At 43.3% G+C, this 18,657-nt stretch overlaps 2 protein-coding genes across 2 annotated transcripts; both read right to left on the minus strand.

Annotated features, from left to right (window-relative positions):
- Window positions 1-1,529: 1,529 nt before the first annotated feature.
- tmprss15 (transmembrane serine protease 15) lies at window positions 1,530-14,265 on the minus strand. Its single transcript, XM_055943421.1, has 25 exons — window positions 14,145-14,265; window positions 13,793-13,932; window positions 13,632-13,699; window positions 13,378-13,514; window positions 11,494-11,577; window positions 11,256-11,375; window positions 10,809-10,917; window positions 9,410-9,519; window positions 9,164-9,301; window positions 8,700-8,849; window positions 8,474-8,579; window positions 7,910-8,078; window positions 7,657-7,798; window positions 7,342-7,431; window positions 7,137-7,262; window positions 6,858-7,001; window positions 6,612-6,722; window positions 6,361-6,493; window positions 6,038-6,133; window positions 5,712-5,761; window positions 5,338-5,578; window positions 4,893-5,074; window positions 2,943-3,038; window positions 1,964-2,103; window positions 1,530-1,691 (listed from the first exon to the last, which is right to left on the minus strand). The coding sequence occupies exons 1-25, from the start codon at window positions 14,263-14,265 to the stop codon at window positions 1,530-1,532; spliced, it is 3,165 nt and encodes a 1,054-aa protein (XP_055799396.1).
- Window positions 14,266-16,161: 1,896 nt separating this feature from the next.
- On the minus strand, window positions 16,162-18,496 carry rbm11 (RNA binding motif protein 11). The gene is made up of 5 exons (XM_055941313.1): window positions 18,295-18,496; window positions 17,524-17,686; window positions 17,199-17,277; window positions 17,002-17,098; window positions 16,162-16,858 (listed from the first exon to the last, which is right to left on the minus strand). Exons 1-5 carry the CDS (start codon window positions 18,385-18,387, stop codon window positions 16,490-16,492), a joined length of 801 nt encoding a protein of 266 aa, XP_055797288.1. The 5' UTR covers window positions 18,388-18,496; the 3' UTR covers window positions 16,162-16,489.
- Between the last annotated feature and the right edge of the window lie 161 nt (window positions 18,497-18,657).

The raw sequence follows: 18,657 nt of genomic DNA on the forward strand, positions 1-18,657 counted from the left end.
ACTTCAACAACAGCACGTGCCTCTTCATTGCTTAGGAAACCGAGATCCAAGTTCAAATTATACACTGTCATAGTTCCTAACTTGGCAGCAATCACTAACTGATTCCACTACAGGTGAGGTGATAAAGGAATTAGAACGTAAGTTGAAAGGAAACTGAAAATCAGACATTTAGATAACCAAGCCACTGATGTTCTACAGCCTGCGTCTTCCCATTGCAGAGTACTCCGTGTTTTAGTCTGTCCCTCCCTTCATGCTAGAAGAACAAACATAACTCTATGCAGGTGGATCCACGTCGCTGGTCAGCTGAGAAAAGAGCAGGTTACACCCTCTCACTGCCAGCACTCTATTTGTCTCCCGGGCAGTTTGCTGATGTTATCTACAATCTGCCAGATCCTTGGGCGTGTCGTCTAGCCGTGGTGAAAAGCATAGGACACATAATCCCTGTATTTTGCACCTGGCGTGCAAAGCAACACCTCTCTCAGAACAGTGACAACATACACTGAGAATACAAAACATTCAAAACTGCTCTTTCCATGACATAGACTGACCATGTGAATTCAGCCAAAAGCTATGATCCCTTATTGATGTCTCTTGTTAAATCCACTTCAGTCAGTGTAGATGAAGGGGATGAGACAGGTTAAAGAAGGGTTCTTAAGCCTTGAGACATGGATTGTGTATGTGTGCCATTCAGAGGGTGAATGGGAAAGACAAAATATTTAAGTGGCTTTGAACGTGGTATGATAGTAGGTGCCAGGCAGATTTGTGTCAAGAACTGCAATGTTGCTGGGTGTTTCAAGCTCAACAGATTGTGTATCAAGAATGGTCCACCAACCAAAGGACATCCAGCCAACTTGACACAACTGTGGGAAGCATTGGAGTCAACATGGGCCAGCATTCCTGTGGAACGCTTTCGACACCTTGTAGAGTCCATGCCCCAACGAATTGAGGCTGTTCCGAGGACAAAAGTGGGGGTGCAACTCAATATTAGGTGTTCATAATGTTTGATACACTCAGTGTATATAGTACGTGAGCATTCTAATTATTCAGTCCCAACTTTTACCATTCAATGACTTGAAAAGGAATAGGAAATATGTAAACATTTATTGACAGTAAGAAGGTTTGTCTCTGGTGTTAAGATCAAATGCATACAACATCACTGTAATTCACAAGGCATTGTGGTGTGAAAAAAAACATATAATATCCAAAACATAATACGCAAGATACTGCCATCTTGTGTCATAATTTCACAACATTTAATTTATGCTTCAGGGCCAGCCATGGGAAGTCTCATTTGTGTTGTAGGCACAGCCAGTGATTTTTTTCTTCAGGCCCAGCCATGGGAAGTATAAAATAGCATAGATTTGCAAACAATTATTTTTTACATATTTTGAATATCCCTGTAAAGCTGTGTTACACCATTGTACTTATTCAAACGCATTGATTGATTTAATAACCATGACTGCATATGATCCTAATTCAGGACTGAATATTCTGTTTCCCTGGAGCCTGTAATCCCAGTGTCCCCAGTGTCAGGAGAGCCGTCTGGTCTGGACGACCCAGTCAGCGAACTGGGAGACCAGGGCGTACACACCAGGGCGCTGGGGGCGGCCACACCCCACACCAAAAGAAATCACGCCCACCTGCACCCAGTGGCCATCCTCTTCACACATGAGTGGACCTCCAGAGTCCCCCTAAAACAACAGGATGACACAGTCAGTGGACATAATTCTCACACACTGTACATGGATATTACTAACTGTGGATGGCATTGTGTACAGCTGGCATTGTACTGTACAATACACAAATACCCAAACTTTACTATCCAGTGCTGCCTTGGGGGCAGTATACCATCTTTTGCTGCCCTGGGACAGTATATTATCTGAAAGTTTTCCTGGTGCAGTTCTTTCACAGACATGTAGCGTATTCTGCCCACAGAGGGTTACGACCATTGAAATCCATGTACCTGGCAGGAGTCCACTCCCCCCTCAGAGTAGCCGGCACACACCATCCTGGCTGTAATGTTGTACTCAGGCAGCAGCTTCTGACACTCAGAGCGGCTCACCAGGGGCAGCACTGCCTGCTGTAGCACATTAGGTGTTGCGCCTGGAGGGAATAACAACATTTACAGGCACATACATCAATTATAATGATCAATTTCAATTGTATGGCGCTTTTCATCAACCACATCCTCAGATTAACCTGTTAATGACAACTAACTCAGGAGGCTGAAGAAATTTGGCTTGGCACCTAAAACCCTCACAAGCTTTTACAATTGAGAGCATCCTGTCGTGCTGTATCGCACGCAACCGCAGGGCTCTCCAGAGGGTGGTGCGGTCTGCCCAGTGCATCATCGAGGGCAAACTACCTGCCCTCCAGGACACCTACAGCACCCGATTTCACAAGAAGGCCAAAAAGATCATCAAGGACAACAACCACCCAAGCCACTGCCTGTTCACCCCGCTAATATCCAGAAGGCGAGGTCAGTACAGGTGCATCAAAGCTGGGACCAAGAGACTGAAAAACAGCTTCTATCTCAAGATCATCAGACTGTTAAATAGCCATCACTAGCACATTAGAGGCTGCTGTCCTATACATTGACTTGAACTCACTGGCAACTTTAATAATTGGAACACTAGTCACTTTAATAATAATGTTTACATATTTTCCATTACATCTCATATGTATATACTGTATTCTGTCCTGTTCTACTGTATCTTACTCTATGCCGCTCTGACATTGATCGTCCAAATATTTATATATTCTTAATTCCATTCCTTTACATTAGATTGGGTGTATTGTTAGACATTACTTGTTAGATATTACTGCACTGTTGGCGCTAGAAACACAATCATTTCGCTACACCCGCAATAACATCTGCTAAACACGTGTATGTGACAAATAACATTTCATTTGATTTGATTGAGTGACACCAGAGTCCTAACCTTGCTCTACTTCTGCTCCCCAGCCTGCAATGAAACACTTCCTCCCAGCCTCAAACTGCTGGTCACTTGCTGGCAGACAGATGGGTTGAATGTAATCTGTAAAAGAAGGATCTGTGTGAAGATTATATCCTGTGTGTGTGGATCTGTGTGAATATTATATCCTGTGTGTGTGGATCTGTGTGAAGACTATATCCTGTGTGTGTGGATCTGTGTGAAGATTATATCCTGTGTGTGTGGATCTGTGTGAAGATTATATCCTGTGTGTGTGGATCTGTGTGAAGATTATATCCTGTGTGTGTGGATCTGTGTGAAGATTATATCCTGTGTGTGTGGATCTGTGTGAAGATTATATCCTGTGTGTGTGGATCTGTGTGAAGATTATATCCTGTGTGTGTGGATCTGTGTGAAGATTATATCCTGTGTGTGTGTGGATCTGTGTGAATATTATATCCTGTGTGTGTGGATCTGTGTGAATATTATATCCTGTGTGTGGATCTGTGTGAATATTATATCCTGTGTGTGTGGATCTGTGTGAATATTATGTCCTGTGTGTGTGGATCTGTGTGAAGATTATATCCTGTGTGTGTGTGGATCTGTGTGAAGATTATATCCTGTGTGTGTGGATCTGTGTGAAGATTATATCCTGTGTGTGTGGATCTGTGTGAAGATTACATCCTGTGTGTGTGGATCTGTGTGAAGATTATATCCTGTGTGTGTGGATCTGTGTGAATATTATATCCTGTGTGTGTGGATCTGTGTGAATATTATATCCTGTGTGTACGGACCTGTGTGAATATTATATCCTGTGTGTACGGACCTGTGTGAATATGTGAGGTACATCTACTTAATAATCCACTTTATATGAACACAACATGACCGCTTGTGCTCAGTGTCAATCTGACATAAGGTCAAACTCTCAGGCTATGTCAGACCTTCTCAAATAGTGGGGCGCGCCCCCCTGGGGAGGCTCGGAGCGATGCCAGGGGGGGCGCGTGTGACCTCGGGGAACATGCTTTTTTTTGCCGCAGGGAGTAGGTTTTTTTTGCACCGAACAAGAGCACACAGCACAGAGCAGGATATATGAAGTGCAGATAACAAACCCTTAAGAGACACCATGGAAAAATATTTAACAGGGATGAAAAGAAAGGCGGAGAGAGACGGAGATAATGAGACAAACGTAAGTCTCCCGAAAGCTAAGACGAGGAAATATGACGACGCGTATGTAGCACTTGGCTTCACTGTGACTACGGTGGGAGACGACAAAATGTTTACTGTGTCTAAAAATGTTGGCAGCGGACAGCATGAAGCCAAATAAATTAAGGCGTCACTTAAAGACATTACACCCCAATCACGCTGATAAGCCGCTTGAGTTTTTTCAGCGAAAACGTGCCGAATATAAAAAATAAAAAAAATAAAAAATAAAAACTATGACTTCCTCATTTTGATTTTTTTTAAATCAGCACAAATTGTTTTATTCATTTTTGTTTTATAGGTCAGTGTTTCATATATTGTGCTCCTGAGTTAATGTTGTTGATCAATTTGAATGTATTATTATTTATTGATTATATTTAATTTGATTTTTCAGTATCAAATGGTCAAAAAAACTTACAGTTTAAATAAGGCTTGAATTTCTTTTTAAATTTCAGGCAAATCGATGCACTTTAAGTCTTTTCTGTTACAGACTAAAAAACAATGTTAATAAAGTTATTCTTTGTTGTAAGTTGATCTATATTTCTTTCTTTTTTCTTTTTTTGTTTTCTTTAATGTTAATAAGGATAAAATGTTATGCAGAGGTGTACTTATAACAATTTTATAGACAAATGATACTATTTACAGTCGCGGCGGAGAGTTGGGGGGCGCGAAATGTTTACTTCTTCCTAGGGGGGGCGTAACAGAAAATAATTGAGAAGCACTGGGCTATGTAGAGCAGAGGTGTGTTTGATTGCACACCTGTGAAGTTGACGTTTGTTTGAAGGTGCATCATTGCGATGTCAGCATCCTTGGTCCGTCTGTTGTAGTGTTTGTTCATGATGATGTGGTCAACCTTTCGGGTCTGTGATGGGAGGACATCTACACTGTCCTGGGAGTGAAGGCCCAAAACTGCCTCCCAGTTGGAAAGGTGAATATTTTTCCTGCAGGATAAAAAGACAACCGTCAATGTAGACATGGGCTGTAAAACTCCAAATGTACGGACCAGATAAACAATGGTAGAGCTACTCTGTACTCAAATAGGTCAAACTCAGTTGAGGGTAAATGCACAGAAACATGTGACATGTTGTGTGCAGAGAAAGGTGAGGCTCAGGTGTATACACAGTGTATATTTACAGTGTAGACAAAGTAAAGGTGAATACAGGAGCATAAACAAACAGTATAAATGCAGAGAAAAATTCCTCACCCATAAACGCAGTGTGCAGCGGTAACCAACCACTCGTTGTCAATCAGAGTAGCTCCACACACATGGCGGCCCCTAAAGTACAGCGACACCATCCATGGCCACGCCCCCTTACGAGAGTCTGTCCCTCCCACCACTCTGACAGTTCCACTCTCCTCTGACTCCTCCTCTCCTTTCTCCTCCATCCTTCGTTCAGTGGACCCACTTTGATCCATCTTCTGGGAGACCATGCGAACGCCACACGCTACAATGCACAGCATAGTGTATTTTGAGTGTATTTTGTTCATTTGTCAAAACGTGTCAATGTCTATATGTGAATGAGTACTTACAGTATGTATCATGTTACTATGTTGATGCTTTATGCTTTTCATACTCACGTTGGTTGTCACATTCCAAAGATATAACCTTTTCACCCGTACATTTTTCACTATGGGAAATAGAAACAAACAGGTTGGATGTTGGTATGACTGTGAAATCAAAGTTGAATTATTAGAAGCAGGTAGCCTAGCGGTTAAGAGGGTTGGGCCAGTAACCGAAAGGTTGGATTTCCTCAATTCCCGAGCCGACTAGGTGAAAAATCTGTCGATGTGCCCTTGAGCAAGGCACTTAATTGCTCCTGTAAGTAGCTCTGGATAAGAGCGTCGGCTAAATTACTTCTTCTTTTTTTTACGTAAATGAAAGTTGTTTGTTGAATGTAGTGTACCTGGGGGTCAGGTCCAGGGTACCGTTGGCTGCCACACTCACGGTGGTGAAGGGAGAGTCTTTCTCTGTGGAGGGTATGAGCAGGGCACTTCCTGATCTAGAGTACATGTTAACACAGTGACTGACTTCCTGTCCTTCACGCTGTCAAACATACAAAGAATGACTGTTTCTCACACACACACACACACACACACACACACACACACACACACACACACACACACACACACACACACACACACACACACACACACACACACACACACACACACACACACACACACACACACACACACACACACACACACACAGCAGAGGTCTCACCTGTAGCCCAGGTAACGACACATGAAGTGGGAGAGCTGAGAATTCCAGTGTTGACCACAGGTTGTGTACCGGGTGGTCTGGACCTGGAGCTGCAGATGTCTGACACTCGTACTGTCCACTGATACCTGATGCACTAAAACGCATAGAATCATGGAGAACCACTTTACCAGTCTTTTGGCCCACGTGCCTTTAACTGGCATGAATTGCTGTATGGGTGTGAACAGGGTCACAGCTTCATTTGTTTTACTCACCACAGTCAGCTTCGTCTGAGGAGTCAGCGCAGTCTGGTTGGCCGTTACACACACTGACATTGGAGATACATTCTCCAGACTGACACCGATATTGCCCAGTGACACAAGGCTCTGGAATTTGAAATGACAAAGGTAGTTTGGTTACTTGGCTATTGAAGAACAAAGAGTACATCAGGTAAGGTTCATTCAGAACTACTAATTTTGGACTTTAGAATGTTGAACTGGTTACTTAATATAAAATCTTACTTGGCATGCCCAGTGCTAATCCAGATGTGAAGTTGGCACGGAACCCTCTGCCATACCCTGTACTGTCCGTAAAGAACATCACTGTGATCTGATTGGCTGTGGAGATCACATCTGGAAAGGTAGCATCAGTACCAGTGAAGACACCTGACAAAGAAACACGCATCAATTCACCACAGTAAACCTCACCTGCATTTTCAATAACAACTAACAGTGTCATGGTAACATGACAGAGGCTCGTGTAGGAAGGACGTCACAGTAGGCGGAGGGTCAGAGACTCACCAAGCAGTTCAGACTGTGGCCCCGCCCCATCCCGCACTTCCACCATGTCATAGGTCGATTCAACGTCAAAATCCAGGAAGTGAAGCAGGATGTTCCATCCTTCCCTGGCATGAAGAGTCCACAAACCTTGCCCAGGATAGACAGATGTATGAACACCACATTTCAACCAATTAGGGAAAAATTGAACAAAAAACTAAGTTCATACAAGAAGCCTTGTTTCCATAGGAGTGTGGGTAGTTGGGGGAGCTGAATGTAGAGTTGGGTTCCCAGAGGTCAAAAGGTCCTCCACAGTCAGCTGAGAAAGAGGAAGAAATACACGCTTTAGATGCTACCATGGAAAACAAGGACACATGACATTAACGGACAAAGAACAGTGATTGTCAGGTGAGAGAGGGCGAGTTGGTGACTCAGTGGTAGTGGGTGAGTGTGCTGGTAAACAATGAAGGGGGGGTTCTGTTCGGAATGGACGGCCTGTGTCAGAGTGTTCCATGTGAAGACTATGTGGTTAAGAGTAACATACGAGGTATTGGAGGTGGTGTTGTAGGGGTGGGAACCACTGTTGGGTCTGGTGGGTCCGCCCCACAGGGACCATTTGTCAGACTAATATCATCCAGGGCGATGTCATTCTTCATACCCCCCTTCTTCTGAGCCTCAAAAACCACCTGGAGAAGAACATCACAGCGAAGAGACAGATCCTTATAGACAGACGTAACATGCACAGCCAAGTATAACAGCGTGGCAATTACACCATGTGGGATTCAGAGCGCTCTGACCGTTGCATCAGCTGTGCTGTTCAGGGTGACCTGGCCGAAGTGCCAGTTATCTCCATAGTTCCCCTCCTTCTGGAAGACCACAATGACTGAAGCTTCTCTGACCACAGAAGTTGACCGTCTCTCTACCAACACCCTCAGCCGATGCACATTCTCTCCATACATGTGGTACCTGGAGCAACAAGTAGCATAAATGCACATCTGGTGAGAGGCTATGTGTTTAGAGATGGATATCCACAGACAGTACATGAATAGAGGGAGAGAGGGTCACTGGGTGCTGACTTGTTGCACCCTCGACAACTACTGTGATTATTATTATTTGACCATGCTGGTCATTTATGAACATTTGAACATCTTGGCCATGTTCTGTTATAATCTCCACCCGGCACAGCCAAAAGAGGACTGGCCACCCCTCATAGCCTGGTTCCTCTCTAAGTTTTGGCCTTTCTAGGGAGTTTTTCCTATCCACCGTGCTTCTACACCTGCATTGCTTACTGTTTGTGGTTTTAGGCTGGGTTTCTGTACAGCACTTTGAGATATCAGCTGATGTAATTTGATTTGACTTACCAGAACTTCAGACACATCGGTTCCTTTGAGTGAGCTAATCGGAGGCTGCGGATCTTAAAGTTCTTCTCCCACTGGCCAGGGCTTCCCGGTGTGACAATGTAGTAGCCTGTTTCGTCAGAACACAATAACAGTCAAAGAACAGAAACAAACTGCAGCAATGAGGCTTCGAAATAAAATCGTAAAGTCTCAGCTAAGTAAAGTAATGTCTTGTCACACAATGACACACCTGATTGGTTACCAAATGTATGGTCAAAGTTTGGGCCTGTGAAAGGGGGGAATGTGGGGATATTGGTGCGTATCCAGTCCCCTTCATCCTCAGGCTCCTGCCTCCAGAAACACAGGCCCTCCTCAAAGGAGCAGCTCAGCCTCTCCTCATCTGAGAGGACAGAGAGGAACACTGTCACGGTCATTTCACAGAGACCCAAAACCAAATCCTATTGCAATCTTCCTTCTAGTTTGTTTTGATAAAAGGAAATCTTTTAGTCAGGGTTTCCCAAACTCTAATTCCTCGGGACCCCAAGGGGTGCACGTTTTGGTTATTGCCCTAGGACTACACAGCTGATTCAAATAATAAACTAATCATCAAGCTTTGATAATTTGAATCAGCTGTGTAGTGTTAGTGCAAGAACCAAAACGTGCACCCCTTAGGGTCCCGGGGACCGAGTTTGGGATACGCTGCTTTAAGTTTACTAGAGAGGTTGCTGATGTCTTCTGCTGAGTAGGTGGCATTAAATCCTTGGAAATTGTTGTAATCGTCAGAAGAGAACTCAACAGTGACCTTGTCAGACAGCAGCCACACAGTGCCTGGGGAACGGCCTGACAGCAGGTCTGAAACACAGCCATAGTGGGTGGTAGGTGTGCTATTACCGTACTTTATATAGATATTTTGCTGTATAGAAATTAGTACATATTTGCTCAGGAGTGTTATATACTTACATGTTAGATTTTTCCCCTGTCCTGTGCCCTCATACAGACTGAGAGTATCAATCTCTTCTTCTGTGTCGAATGAGTGGAAATTCATCTTTATGGCCAGTCCTTTCTGAACTCTAAAAATAAAAAATATACAGTACCAGTCAAAAGTTTGGACACAGCTACTCATTCAAGGGGTTTTTCTTTATTTTTACTATTTTCTACATTGTAGAATAATAGTGAAGACATCAAAACTATGAAATAACATGTAGTAACCCCACACCATTACACCTCCTCCTCCTCCATGCTTCACGGTGAGAACCACACATGCAGAGATCATCCGTTCAGCTACTCTGCGTCTCACAAAGACACAGCGGTTGGAACCAAAAATCTCAAATTTGGACTCATCAGACTAAAGGACAGATTTCCACCGGTCTCATGTCCATTGCTCGTGTTTCTTGGCCCAAGCAAGTCTCTTCTTCTCATTGGTGTCCTTTAGTAGTCGTTTCTTTGTGTCAATTTGACCATGAAGGCCTGATTCACGCAGTCTCCTCTGAACAGTTGATGTTGAGATGTGTCTGTTACTTAAACTCTGTGAAGCATTTATTTAGGCTGCAATTTCTGAGGCTGGTAGCTCTAATGAACTTATCCTCTGCAGCAGAGGTGACTCTGGGTCTTCCTCTCCTGTGGCTGTCATCATGAGAGCCAGTTTCATCATAGCGCTTGATGGTTTTTGCGACTGCACTTCAAGAAACGTTGACTGACCTTCATGTCTTGAAGTATTGATGGACTGTCGTCTCCCTGCAAAGTTCTTGAAATTTTCCCTGTTAACTGATCTTCATGTCTTAAAGTAATGATGGGCTGTGGTTTTTCTTTGCTTATTTGAGCTGTTCTTGCCATAATATGGACTTGGTCTTTTACCAAATAGGGCTATCATAGGGCTATCTTCTGTATACCACCACTACCTTGTCACAACACAACTGATTGGCTCAAACGCATTAAGAAGGAAAGAAATTCCACAAATTAACTTTTTACAAGGCACATCTGTTAATTGAAATGCATTCCAGGTGACTACCTCATGAGAGTATGCCAAGAGCGTGCAAAGCTGTCATCAAGGCAAAGGGTGGCTACTTTGAAGAATCTCAAATATGAAATATATTTGTAACACTTTTTGGGTTACGACATGATTCCATATGTGTTATTTCATAGTTTTGATGTCTTCACTATTATTCTACAATGTAGAAAATAGTAAAAAATAAAGAAAAACCATAGAATGAGTAGGTGTGTCCAAACTTTTGACTGGTACTGTATATATACATATTTTTTTTAATTAAGGTAGCACAAAAAGTAGAGAGGTAGCACTGGTATGTCAGGTAAAAGTATATGAAAGTGAGTAGTGTGTAGTTAGTGTGAGAAGCAGGACTACCGTATGACCCAGCGGCAAATCATGCCATTGTTGTAGAGGAGAGGGAAGTTTTCAGAATGGAAGGAGCTCGTAGGACCAAGAAGAAGGAATTGGCCATCGCACTTTGTTGCTATGAAAATATGAGAGATATCCACACAGTTTAAGTCTATTATACTACCAATGCACTCATGACCACATTACCAGACCCCACATTATGCGTTGACATGGCATTCTTGTTACTCTGTACCATCTATATATTCAAGAACAATGTTTATCCACTTCATTATTAATCATCCACCAGCCGGATCTCACCTAGAGGGTTCTAAATGGAACCCCAAAAAGGATTCTACCTGGAACCAAAAAGGGTTATCCTATGGGGACAGCCGAAGAACAATTTTGGAATTATTTTTTCTAAGATTGTAGGGATAAGGTTACATAATCAGCAAACACTGAGTCTCAAACACTCACCACAGAGAGTATGGTTTTCATCTGAGCCATCAGGACAATTGTCTACTCCGTCACAAAACTGCATGGTGGCCACACATGTGGTGCCATCCCCACAGGCCATATGATAAGGTGGGCATTTCCCTGTGAACATTAATCATCATTCGCCATCAATGAAATTTTTATTTTTTTAAATGGTACTGGTACAGTACTACAGTACGACTAATCTATTGTAAGTGTTTCCTATCGATTCCGTTCTCACCTGAAGAAGATGTAGTGGAAAGATGAGGTGTGGTGGTCAGTTTGGTTGAAGAGGTCGGCTGGTATGTAGTTAGGTCCTCTTTCACTAAACAGAAACATCATATAGGTTCAAATTCTCAATGCTGCATTTCACACAAGTCTTCTGGATGAATAACGTGGTAATAGATCTAGATCCCATTTTCCTCCCAATACTATGATCATGAATCGGTATGTAAGGTGTGTTTTACACCTACAGTGCATACTGAAAGTATTCTGACTCGACCTTTTTCCACATTTTGTTACGTTACAGCCTTATTCTAAAATGGATCGAATAAAACATTTTCCTCATCATTCTACATAAAATAACCCATAATGACAAAGTGAAAACAGGTTTTAAGAAATGTTCGCCAATGTATTAAACCTAGTTACATATTACTTATTTACATAAGTATTCAGACCCTTTGCTTTGAGACTTGAAAAATTTAGCTCAGATGCATCCTGTTTCCATTGATCATCTTTGAGATGTTTCTACGATTTCATTTGAGTCCACCTGTGGTTAATTGAATTGATTGGACATGATTTAGAAAGTCTATATAAGGTCCCACTGTTGACAGTGCATGTCAGAGAAAAAACCAAGCCATGAGGTCGAAGGACTTGTCCGTAGAGCTCCGAGACAGGATTATGTCGAGGCACAGATCTGGGGAAGGGGACCAAATAAATTCTGCAGCATTGAAAGTCCCCAAGAACACAGTGGCCTCCATAATTCTTAAATGGAAGAAGCTTGGAACCACCAAGACTCTTCCTAGAGCTGGCCTCCCGGCCAAACTGAGCAATCGAGGGAGAAGGGCCTTGGTCAGGGAGGTGACCAAGAACCCGATGGTCACTTTGACAGAGCTCCAGAGTTCCTCTGTGGAGATAGGAGAACCTTCCAGAAGGACAACCATCTCCGCAGCACTCACACCAATCAGGCCTTTTTGGTAGTGTGGCCATACGGAAGACACTCCTCAGTAAAAGGCATATGACAGCCCACTTGGTGTTTGCCAAAAGGCACCTAAAGACTCTCAGACCATTAGAAACAATATTCTCTGGTCTGATGAAACCAATATTGAACTCTTTGGCCAGAATGCCAAGCGTCACGTCTGGAAGAAATCTGGCACCATCCCTATGGTGAAGTGTGGTGGAAGAATCATGCTGTGGAGATGTTTTTCAGTAGCAGGCACTGGAAGACTAATCAGGATCAAGGGAAAGATCAACGCTGCAAAGTACAGAGAGATCCTTCATGAAGAACTGCTCCACAGCGCTGTGGAACTCAGACTGGGGTGAAAGTTCACCTTCCAACAGTACAACGACCCTAAGCACACAACCTAGACAATGCAGGAGTGGCTTCGGGACAAGTCTCTGAATGTCCTTGAGTGACCCAGTCAGGGCCCGGACTTGAAACCGATCGATAATCTCTGGAGAGACCTGAAAATAGCTGTGCAGCGAAACTCCCCATCCAACCTGACAAAGCATGAGAGGATCTGCAGACAATGTAAGAAACTCCCCAAATACAAGTGTGCCAAGCTTGTAGCGTCATACCCACGATGACTCGAGGCTGTAATCACTGCCCAAGGTGCTTCAGCAAAGTACTGAGTAAAGTGTGTGAATACTTATGTAAATGTGATATTTCAGTTGTTTTTAATACATTTGCAATAAACTATAAAAAATAACGAGTCACACACTTCATATATAAACTCCCAGTAATTTATAACATTTGCAAAAAAATCAAAAAACCTATTTTAGCTTTGTCATCATGGGGTATTGTTGAGAAAAAAAACGTTTTCATCCATTTTAGAATAAGGCTGTAACGTAACAAAATGTGGGAAAAAATTAAGGGGTCTAAATACTTTCCAGATTTACTGTATACCTGTGACCTGGATGCTATTTTGGTTAACCACCAGGCCCCCAGTGCTCTGAAGCCCAGCCACCAGCTGCTGCTCTGCCTCCTTCACCTCCACACTCTGACGAAACTGCAGGTCAAAGTTCACCACCACACTGCCATTGCTGTCACATGGGGGGATTCATGGTCAGAAATGGTATAACGACATTGTCACTTTCAGTATATGTAACTATGCTACGAGGTTGTCATTTGTAAACATCATTATACACATACTGTCTCACCTGAATTCTAAAACTTCACAGGCCTTGAAGTCATTATTGAGGGAGCCACGGCTGTAAGCGTCAGATATCTGTGAGAAAATACAGTATTTATAATACAAGGCTAAAGTGTGTAGGAGAGTGGACAGGAGAATGATACGTGTGTGTATGGTATCTCGACATACCAGATGCTCTGTGTCGAAGGCCAGGGACTTGAACTGCAGACTGCTCCTGTTTCTCAGCTTCTCAGTAAACACAGCCCCCCTCGTAATGACCAGCCTCCCACTGAACACAGACTCAGTCCCACCTAGTCCACACTGGTCCACTGTGACAAACACACATACTGTAAGTGACTGACACTTGTCACTCCATACAAGACCAACAGATCAAAAACGAAACTATGGCAAATGGATATATTTTACCCAGAAGTTATATGCAGCATAGAGTATTACATTTGATTTCTATACAAACATACTGACCGTTTTAGTGACAGAAATGGGAGGAAAGAAAACAAAAGTCTGGAGTGTTTTTTCTCACAGTCAGTCTGCATGGCGAGCCAGGTGATGATGATGAGGCTGACACACACCGCCAGCAGCGTCAGACACAGGACACTCAGCAGCACCTCCGTGGACGACCAACGTCGCTTCCCACGCCACATGGCTCCCTGACGTCCTCACACGCTCACACGGTCTTCTTGTCCTTCAGCTGACACCTCAATCACTTTCACTGTCATGAACTATCACAGGATTCTGCACTGTGGAGTGAGTCTCCAACTACGTCCTAAGTTTTCTGTTGTATCTACAGCCTGCTTCTTTGACTCTCCGCCGAGGAGAATTTCTCTGCTCTCCCATGAGCAGGGCTACTTATTCATGAGAGCTTGGCCCTTTATCTATGTGAGGGGCAGCAGTAAACCTTTTATTGTGCAGTCACTGGAACAACAAAGTGATAGCCAATCTATACTGCATCACTGGTGATCTCACTAATGAGTGTCCTTAATAACAAGAGCACTGAGAACGACAAAAGAAGTAAGTTGGTTTAAAGGACGGGGGTTGGGACAGTCCCTTCTACATGGTGTCAAAAGCGTTCCACAGGGATGCTGGCCCATGTTGAATCCAATGCTTCCCACAGTTGTGTCAAGTTGGCTGGATGTCCTTTGGGTGGAGGACCATTCTTGATATATACAGGAAACTGTTGAGCGTGAAACACCCAGCAGCATTGCAGTTCTTGACACAAACCGGTGCGCCTGGCACCTACTACAGTACCATACCCCGTTCAAAGGCACTTAAATATTTTGTTTTACCCGTTCACCCTCTGAATGGCATACATACACTATCCATGTCTCAATTGTCTCAAGGCTTAAAAGTCCTTCTTTAACCGGTCTCCTCTCCCTCGTCTACACTGACTGTAGTGGATTTAACAAGTGACATCAATAAGGGATCATACTGTAGATTTCACATGGATTCACCTGGACAGTCTGTCGTGGACAGAGCAGATGTTCTTAATATTTTGTACACTCAACGTCCACGCACAAACTATCAAACACATACACACTACAAGAAAGGTATATTCTACATAATATCCATCGCAGAAGCATTAATCCACTCCTGTCTTTAAGTAGACTTTGAACACTGATATGTGAGTGAGCTATTAATGCCACCTTATCACAGAAGGTACCCTCTGATAGTGACATGACTCTTGTCGCCCTCTCTGACATGGAATTCCTTCTAGAACATCAGACAACATGCATCCTCATAGTAAATGACTAAGGCTCAGATATTGCCTAAGTCAGAGTTCGCTACTTATTTAATCTATGCGCTAAATTCAGCTTTCACTAAAGCTGTCAATCAGAGTTCCTACAGCATTGTTTATTACCAAAGCAATAAAATGAAGGAGAACCATACCGGAAGTCCTCCGTCATAAACATTACATCAGAGCTAAGGTAATTCCATCTAAATAGATCAAAGGTGATTCTAGCTAAATAGAATATTTCGATAGAATCTAAGTATAATCAGGTGCAAGTATCAACACCAGATTTGTTTAAGCCCTATTCTAAATGAGCTACATGATGCGAGGTCAGAAAAAGGAATAGTTTCTGCTACTAGAAGTGACCATCATCCTTGAATCTACCTACACATCCAACTTAAAACAAAGCAACAGTAAACATCGTCCCCCACGAATAATGCAGCCCCCCTTGGCACAGTTGAGATCGCATGTGACTATCACATTTCAGTTAATTACTATCACATTTCAGTTAATTACTATAGCTCCCGCCTTGGGCCAATCAGTGTAATTTTGTAAACGCCAGATCTCTATGGCAAGACACATCATTCAACCAAGTTTGGTCCAAATCAGGCAAGTGCTGTCTGTGATATTGCGTGTAACTAACGTACTAACGGACGAAGACACATCCACAGTCCCCTCCCCGATTTCATGGTGGGGACAATGAGAATGATGACAGTTATGCCTAATTCTGTCACACAGTTAGAAGTGCTGCTTGCGTTCCAATAATCTGTGTGCAAAAATCACGTGAACTCATAAATCAAATTGCCAAACATTTAAGTTCCTTTTCCTTCAGGAAATGTGCAATTTATTTGGTGTAAACACCAGACGACCAAACAGAAAAACAGTCAGAGCATATGAAACAAAACTGCGTAAATAAATAAATACATATATTTGTACAGGAATATTCAAAGGAATACTGTGGGCTATATTTAAGAGCAGCCAGTCTTTAACGGTTGTACAGTGTTTGTGCATTGGTAAAGCTGAGAAAATGACCATCCTCACAACCACACAGCTTGTGGGCATCTTAGTATATTAGGGTCTTGACTCTTGAGCGTATGCTACACGTTTAAACTTGTATGTGGATGATCAACGCCAGTCGTTTATTTGGGTGTATGTGCTCCCTGTTTGCATCTGCTCCTGTGCCTCTGCAGTCTGCTCTCCCTGCTTCTTCTGTGTTTGCGTAGCTTCGCAGGCGCCACTTCTCCTTGCTGAGCTGTCTGCCTCTTAGGCCCTTCACTTTGGTGAGCTGTCTGCTTGTTGGGCTGGGTAGAGCTGGGAGGCAGGGGGAGCAGGAGGGCCTGACCCTGACTGGGACAGGGGGGTCGTGTAAGGGTCCATTGGGGATATCCTGGCATTGGCCAGGGAAGCAGGGGGGCAATAGGGGGACACAAGGGTGACGGGGGGACATAGTAGTGAGGCTGGGGAGGGATGATACTCAGAGGGTACTGCTCAGAAGGGTAGCCACGCACCTACAACACACAAAAAAAACTGCTAGTCAAGCACCTAATTTGTTTTACAAGGAAAGGGGGATATCTAGTCAGTTGCACAACTGAATGCATTCAAAGTACTGAATGTTGAAAATATCTCCCTCTAATTCCCAGTGAGTCCTCACCATGTTGCTCCAGTGTAACTTGTCCTGGCAGGAGACGCTGCCATCAGCACGCCCTGTGAAGTGGAACACAGATGACTCTGGGAGGCCTACGTTCATACTAAGAAGAATAAACAGACGGTCAAGCATTAGATACAATCTGTTCATAACATTAGCCAAAACGAAGATGCTCTGAAATGACATGGTCTGGCCCGATTCACCTGGGTGTGTCATGTGAAGGGTCATCACGGTCATCCTCTGTGCCTTGAGGTCCAGATCCCCCATCCTGGTGGGAGCTACCTACAGGGGGGCAAGGGGGAGGGCCTAAAAACCTCCACCCTACCTATCTACAATGCACTGATATCCCTAAGTAGCTGAAACAACAGTTACTTTAAGAACACAACCTGCTTCATGTACAGAGCAAATTATGAATTAATAGGTTTTGGAAACGTCCTGATGCTAAATTGCTGCTCTGCAAACTTCATAAGTCCAAATGGGTGAGTTGAAAGCTGCAATTCTTAATGATGATACAAAACACTGGCCTACCGGTGCCGTACTGCAGCCTGATTTGACGGCCAAAGAGCCAAGTGCCATTCAGCAAGGCAATGGCATAGGGTACAGCTTCAGCATGCTTGTAATACACAAACCCATATGACCTTTGGCGACCCTCGCGGTCTCGAGCGATGGTGACCTTCTTCAGTGGCCCAGCCTGGTGGTATGAAACAAGGCACGATGTAAACGTGAAACACCAGATGCAGATAATGATTTATTTTTTTACAGATAAGACATTATATTGCTGTGCAACTTCCTTTTTGTTGCATTTCACCTGTGGCCACCAACATCACTGGATGTGGCCTTATCCTGATTCTCAATCTTATCATCTCTGTATGTTTTTCACATTTAGTGTAAAAAGTGCTTTGGCTTGATAGAAATCAAACCAATGACACTACCGCATGAAACAGATGACAAAGGAATTTGGCCAACATGTATTTTAAATTGAAAACACAAATTAATTTCCACCCACAGAGAGCCAACTGCAAGACCTGCTTAGTTGGGCTGCAACCACCGTCACCAGGGGTGTATTCATTATGCCAATTCTGTTGCAATCGTTTCTTAAACGGAAGAAACGAAACGGTGAATGACATAACTCAATTTGTCGAATAGAAACTCTCGTTTTAGTTGCAACTGCTTGGACTAATGATTACACAGACAGGCAGACAGCTCAGCTGGAGTAAACGCCAGTGGTTTTATTTCACACACACAACCATTACCATGTATTTCGTCAAGTTTTAGAGCCTGTGGAAAATAGGAGCCTACCTGCAAAAATAGCTCGAAAAGAATTTCCTCATTAGCTGAACTGCCTAAATTAGCCACAAAGACAGTTTTGTCTGCCTCTTTATGGATCTGCATAATGGTCCTCGGAACTTGTTGAGTTATATTTCACCAGCTCTGAAGACCACTAACCTGCTGCTAGATCAAAATTACATTGATCGGCGTTTGCCGTAAAAAGGATGCCAATAATAGTACATTGCGACATCTGAGGTACACAATTTGTAACACTAGGGGACGCTGTTGCTTATCCGAAGGTCCAGGTGACATGCTGACCATTAGTAGCGAAAGTTTTCAGAGCGCAAAAGGTTTATCCTGTGCTAAACATTAGATTATACTTTATTGATCAAA

Source organism: Salvelinus fontinalis, chromosome 13, assembly GCF_029448725.1.
Source record: "Salvelinus fontinalis isolate EN_2023a chromosome 13, ASM2944872v1, whole genome shotgun sequence".
NCBI lineage: Eukaryota > Metazoa > Chordata > Actinopteri > Salmoniformes > Salmonidae > Salvelinus > Salvelinus fontinalis.

What these genes read in the sequence shown, in the direction of transcription:
- tmprss15 (XM_055943421.1), bottom strand. Translation starts at nt 14,265, where the DNA reads ATGTGGCGTGGGAAGCGACGTTGGTCGTCCACGGAGGTGCTGCTGAGT. An exon ending in ATTAGCACTGGGCATGCCAA is followed by an intron (nt 6,723 to 6,857) that starts GTAAGATTTTAT and finishes TTCAAATTCCAG; the next exon opens with AGCCTTGTGTCACTGGGCAA. An exon ending in CTCAGACGAAGCTGACTGTG is followed by an intron (nt 6,494 to 6,611) that starts GTGAGTAAAACA and finishes TATGCGTTTTAG; the next exon opens with TGCATCAGGTATCAGTGGAC.
- rbm11 (XM_055941313.1), bottom strand. Translation starts at nt 18,387, where the DNA reads ATGCAGATCCATAAAGAGGCAGACAAAACTGTCTTTGTGGCTAATTTA. An exon ending in CAGGCTGCAGTACGGCACCG is followed by an intron (nt 17,278 to 17,523) that starts GTAGGCCAGTGT and finishes GCCCCCCTGTAG; the next exon opens with GTAGCTCCCACCAGGATGGG. An exon ending in CCTTCACATGACACACCCAG is followed by an intron (nt 17,099 to 17,198) that starts GTGAATCGGGCC and finishes TATTCTTCTTAG; the next exon opens with TATGAACGTAGGCCTCCCAG.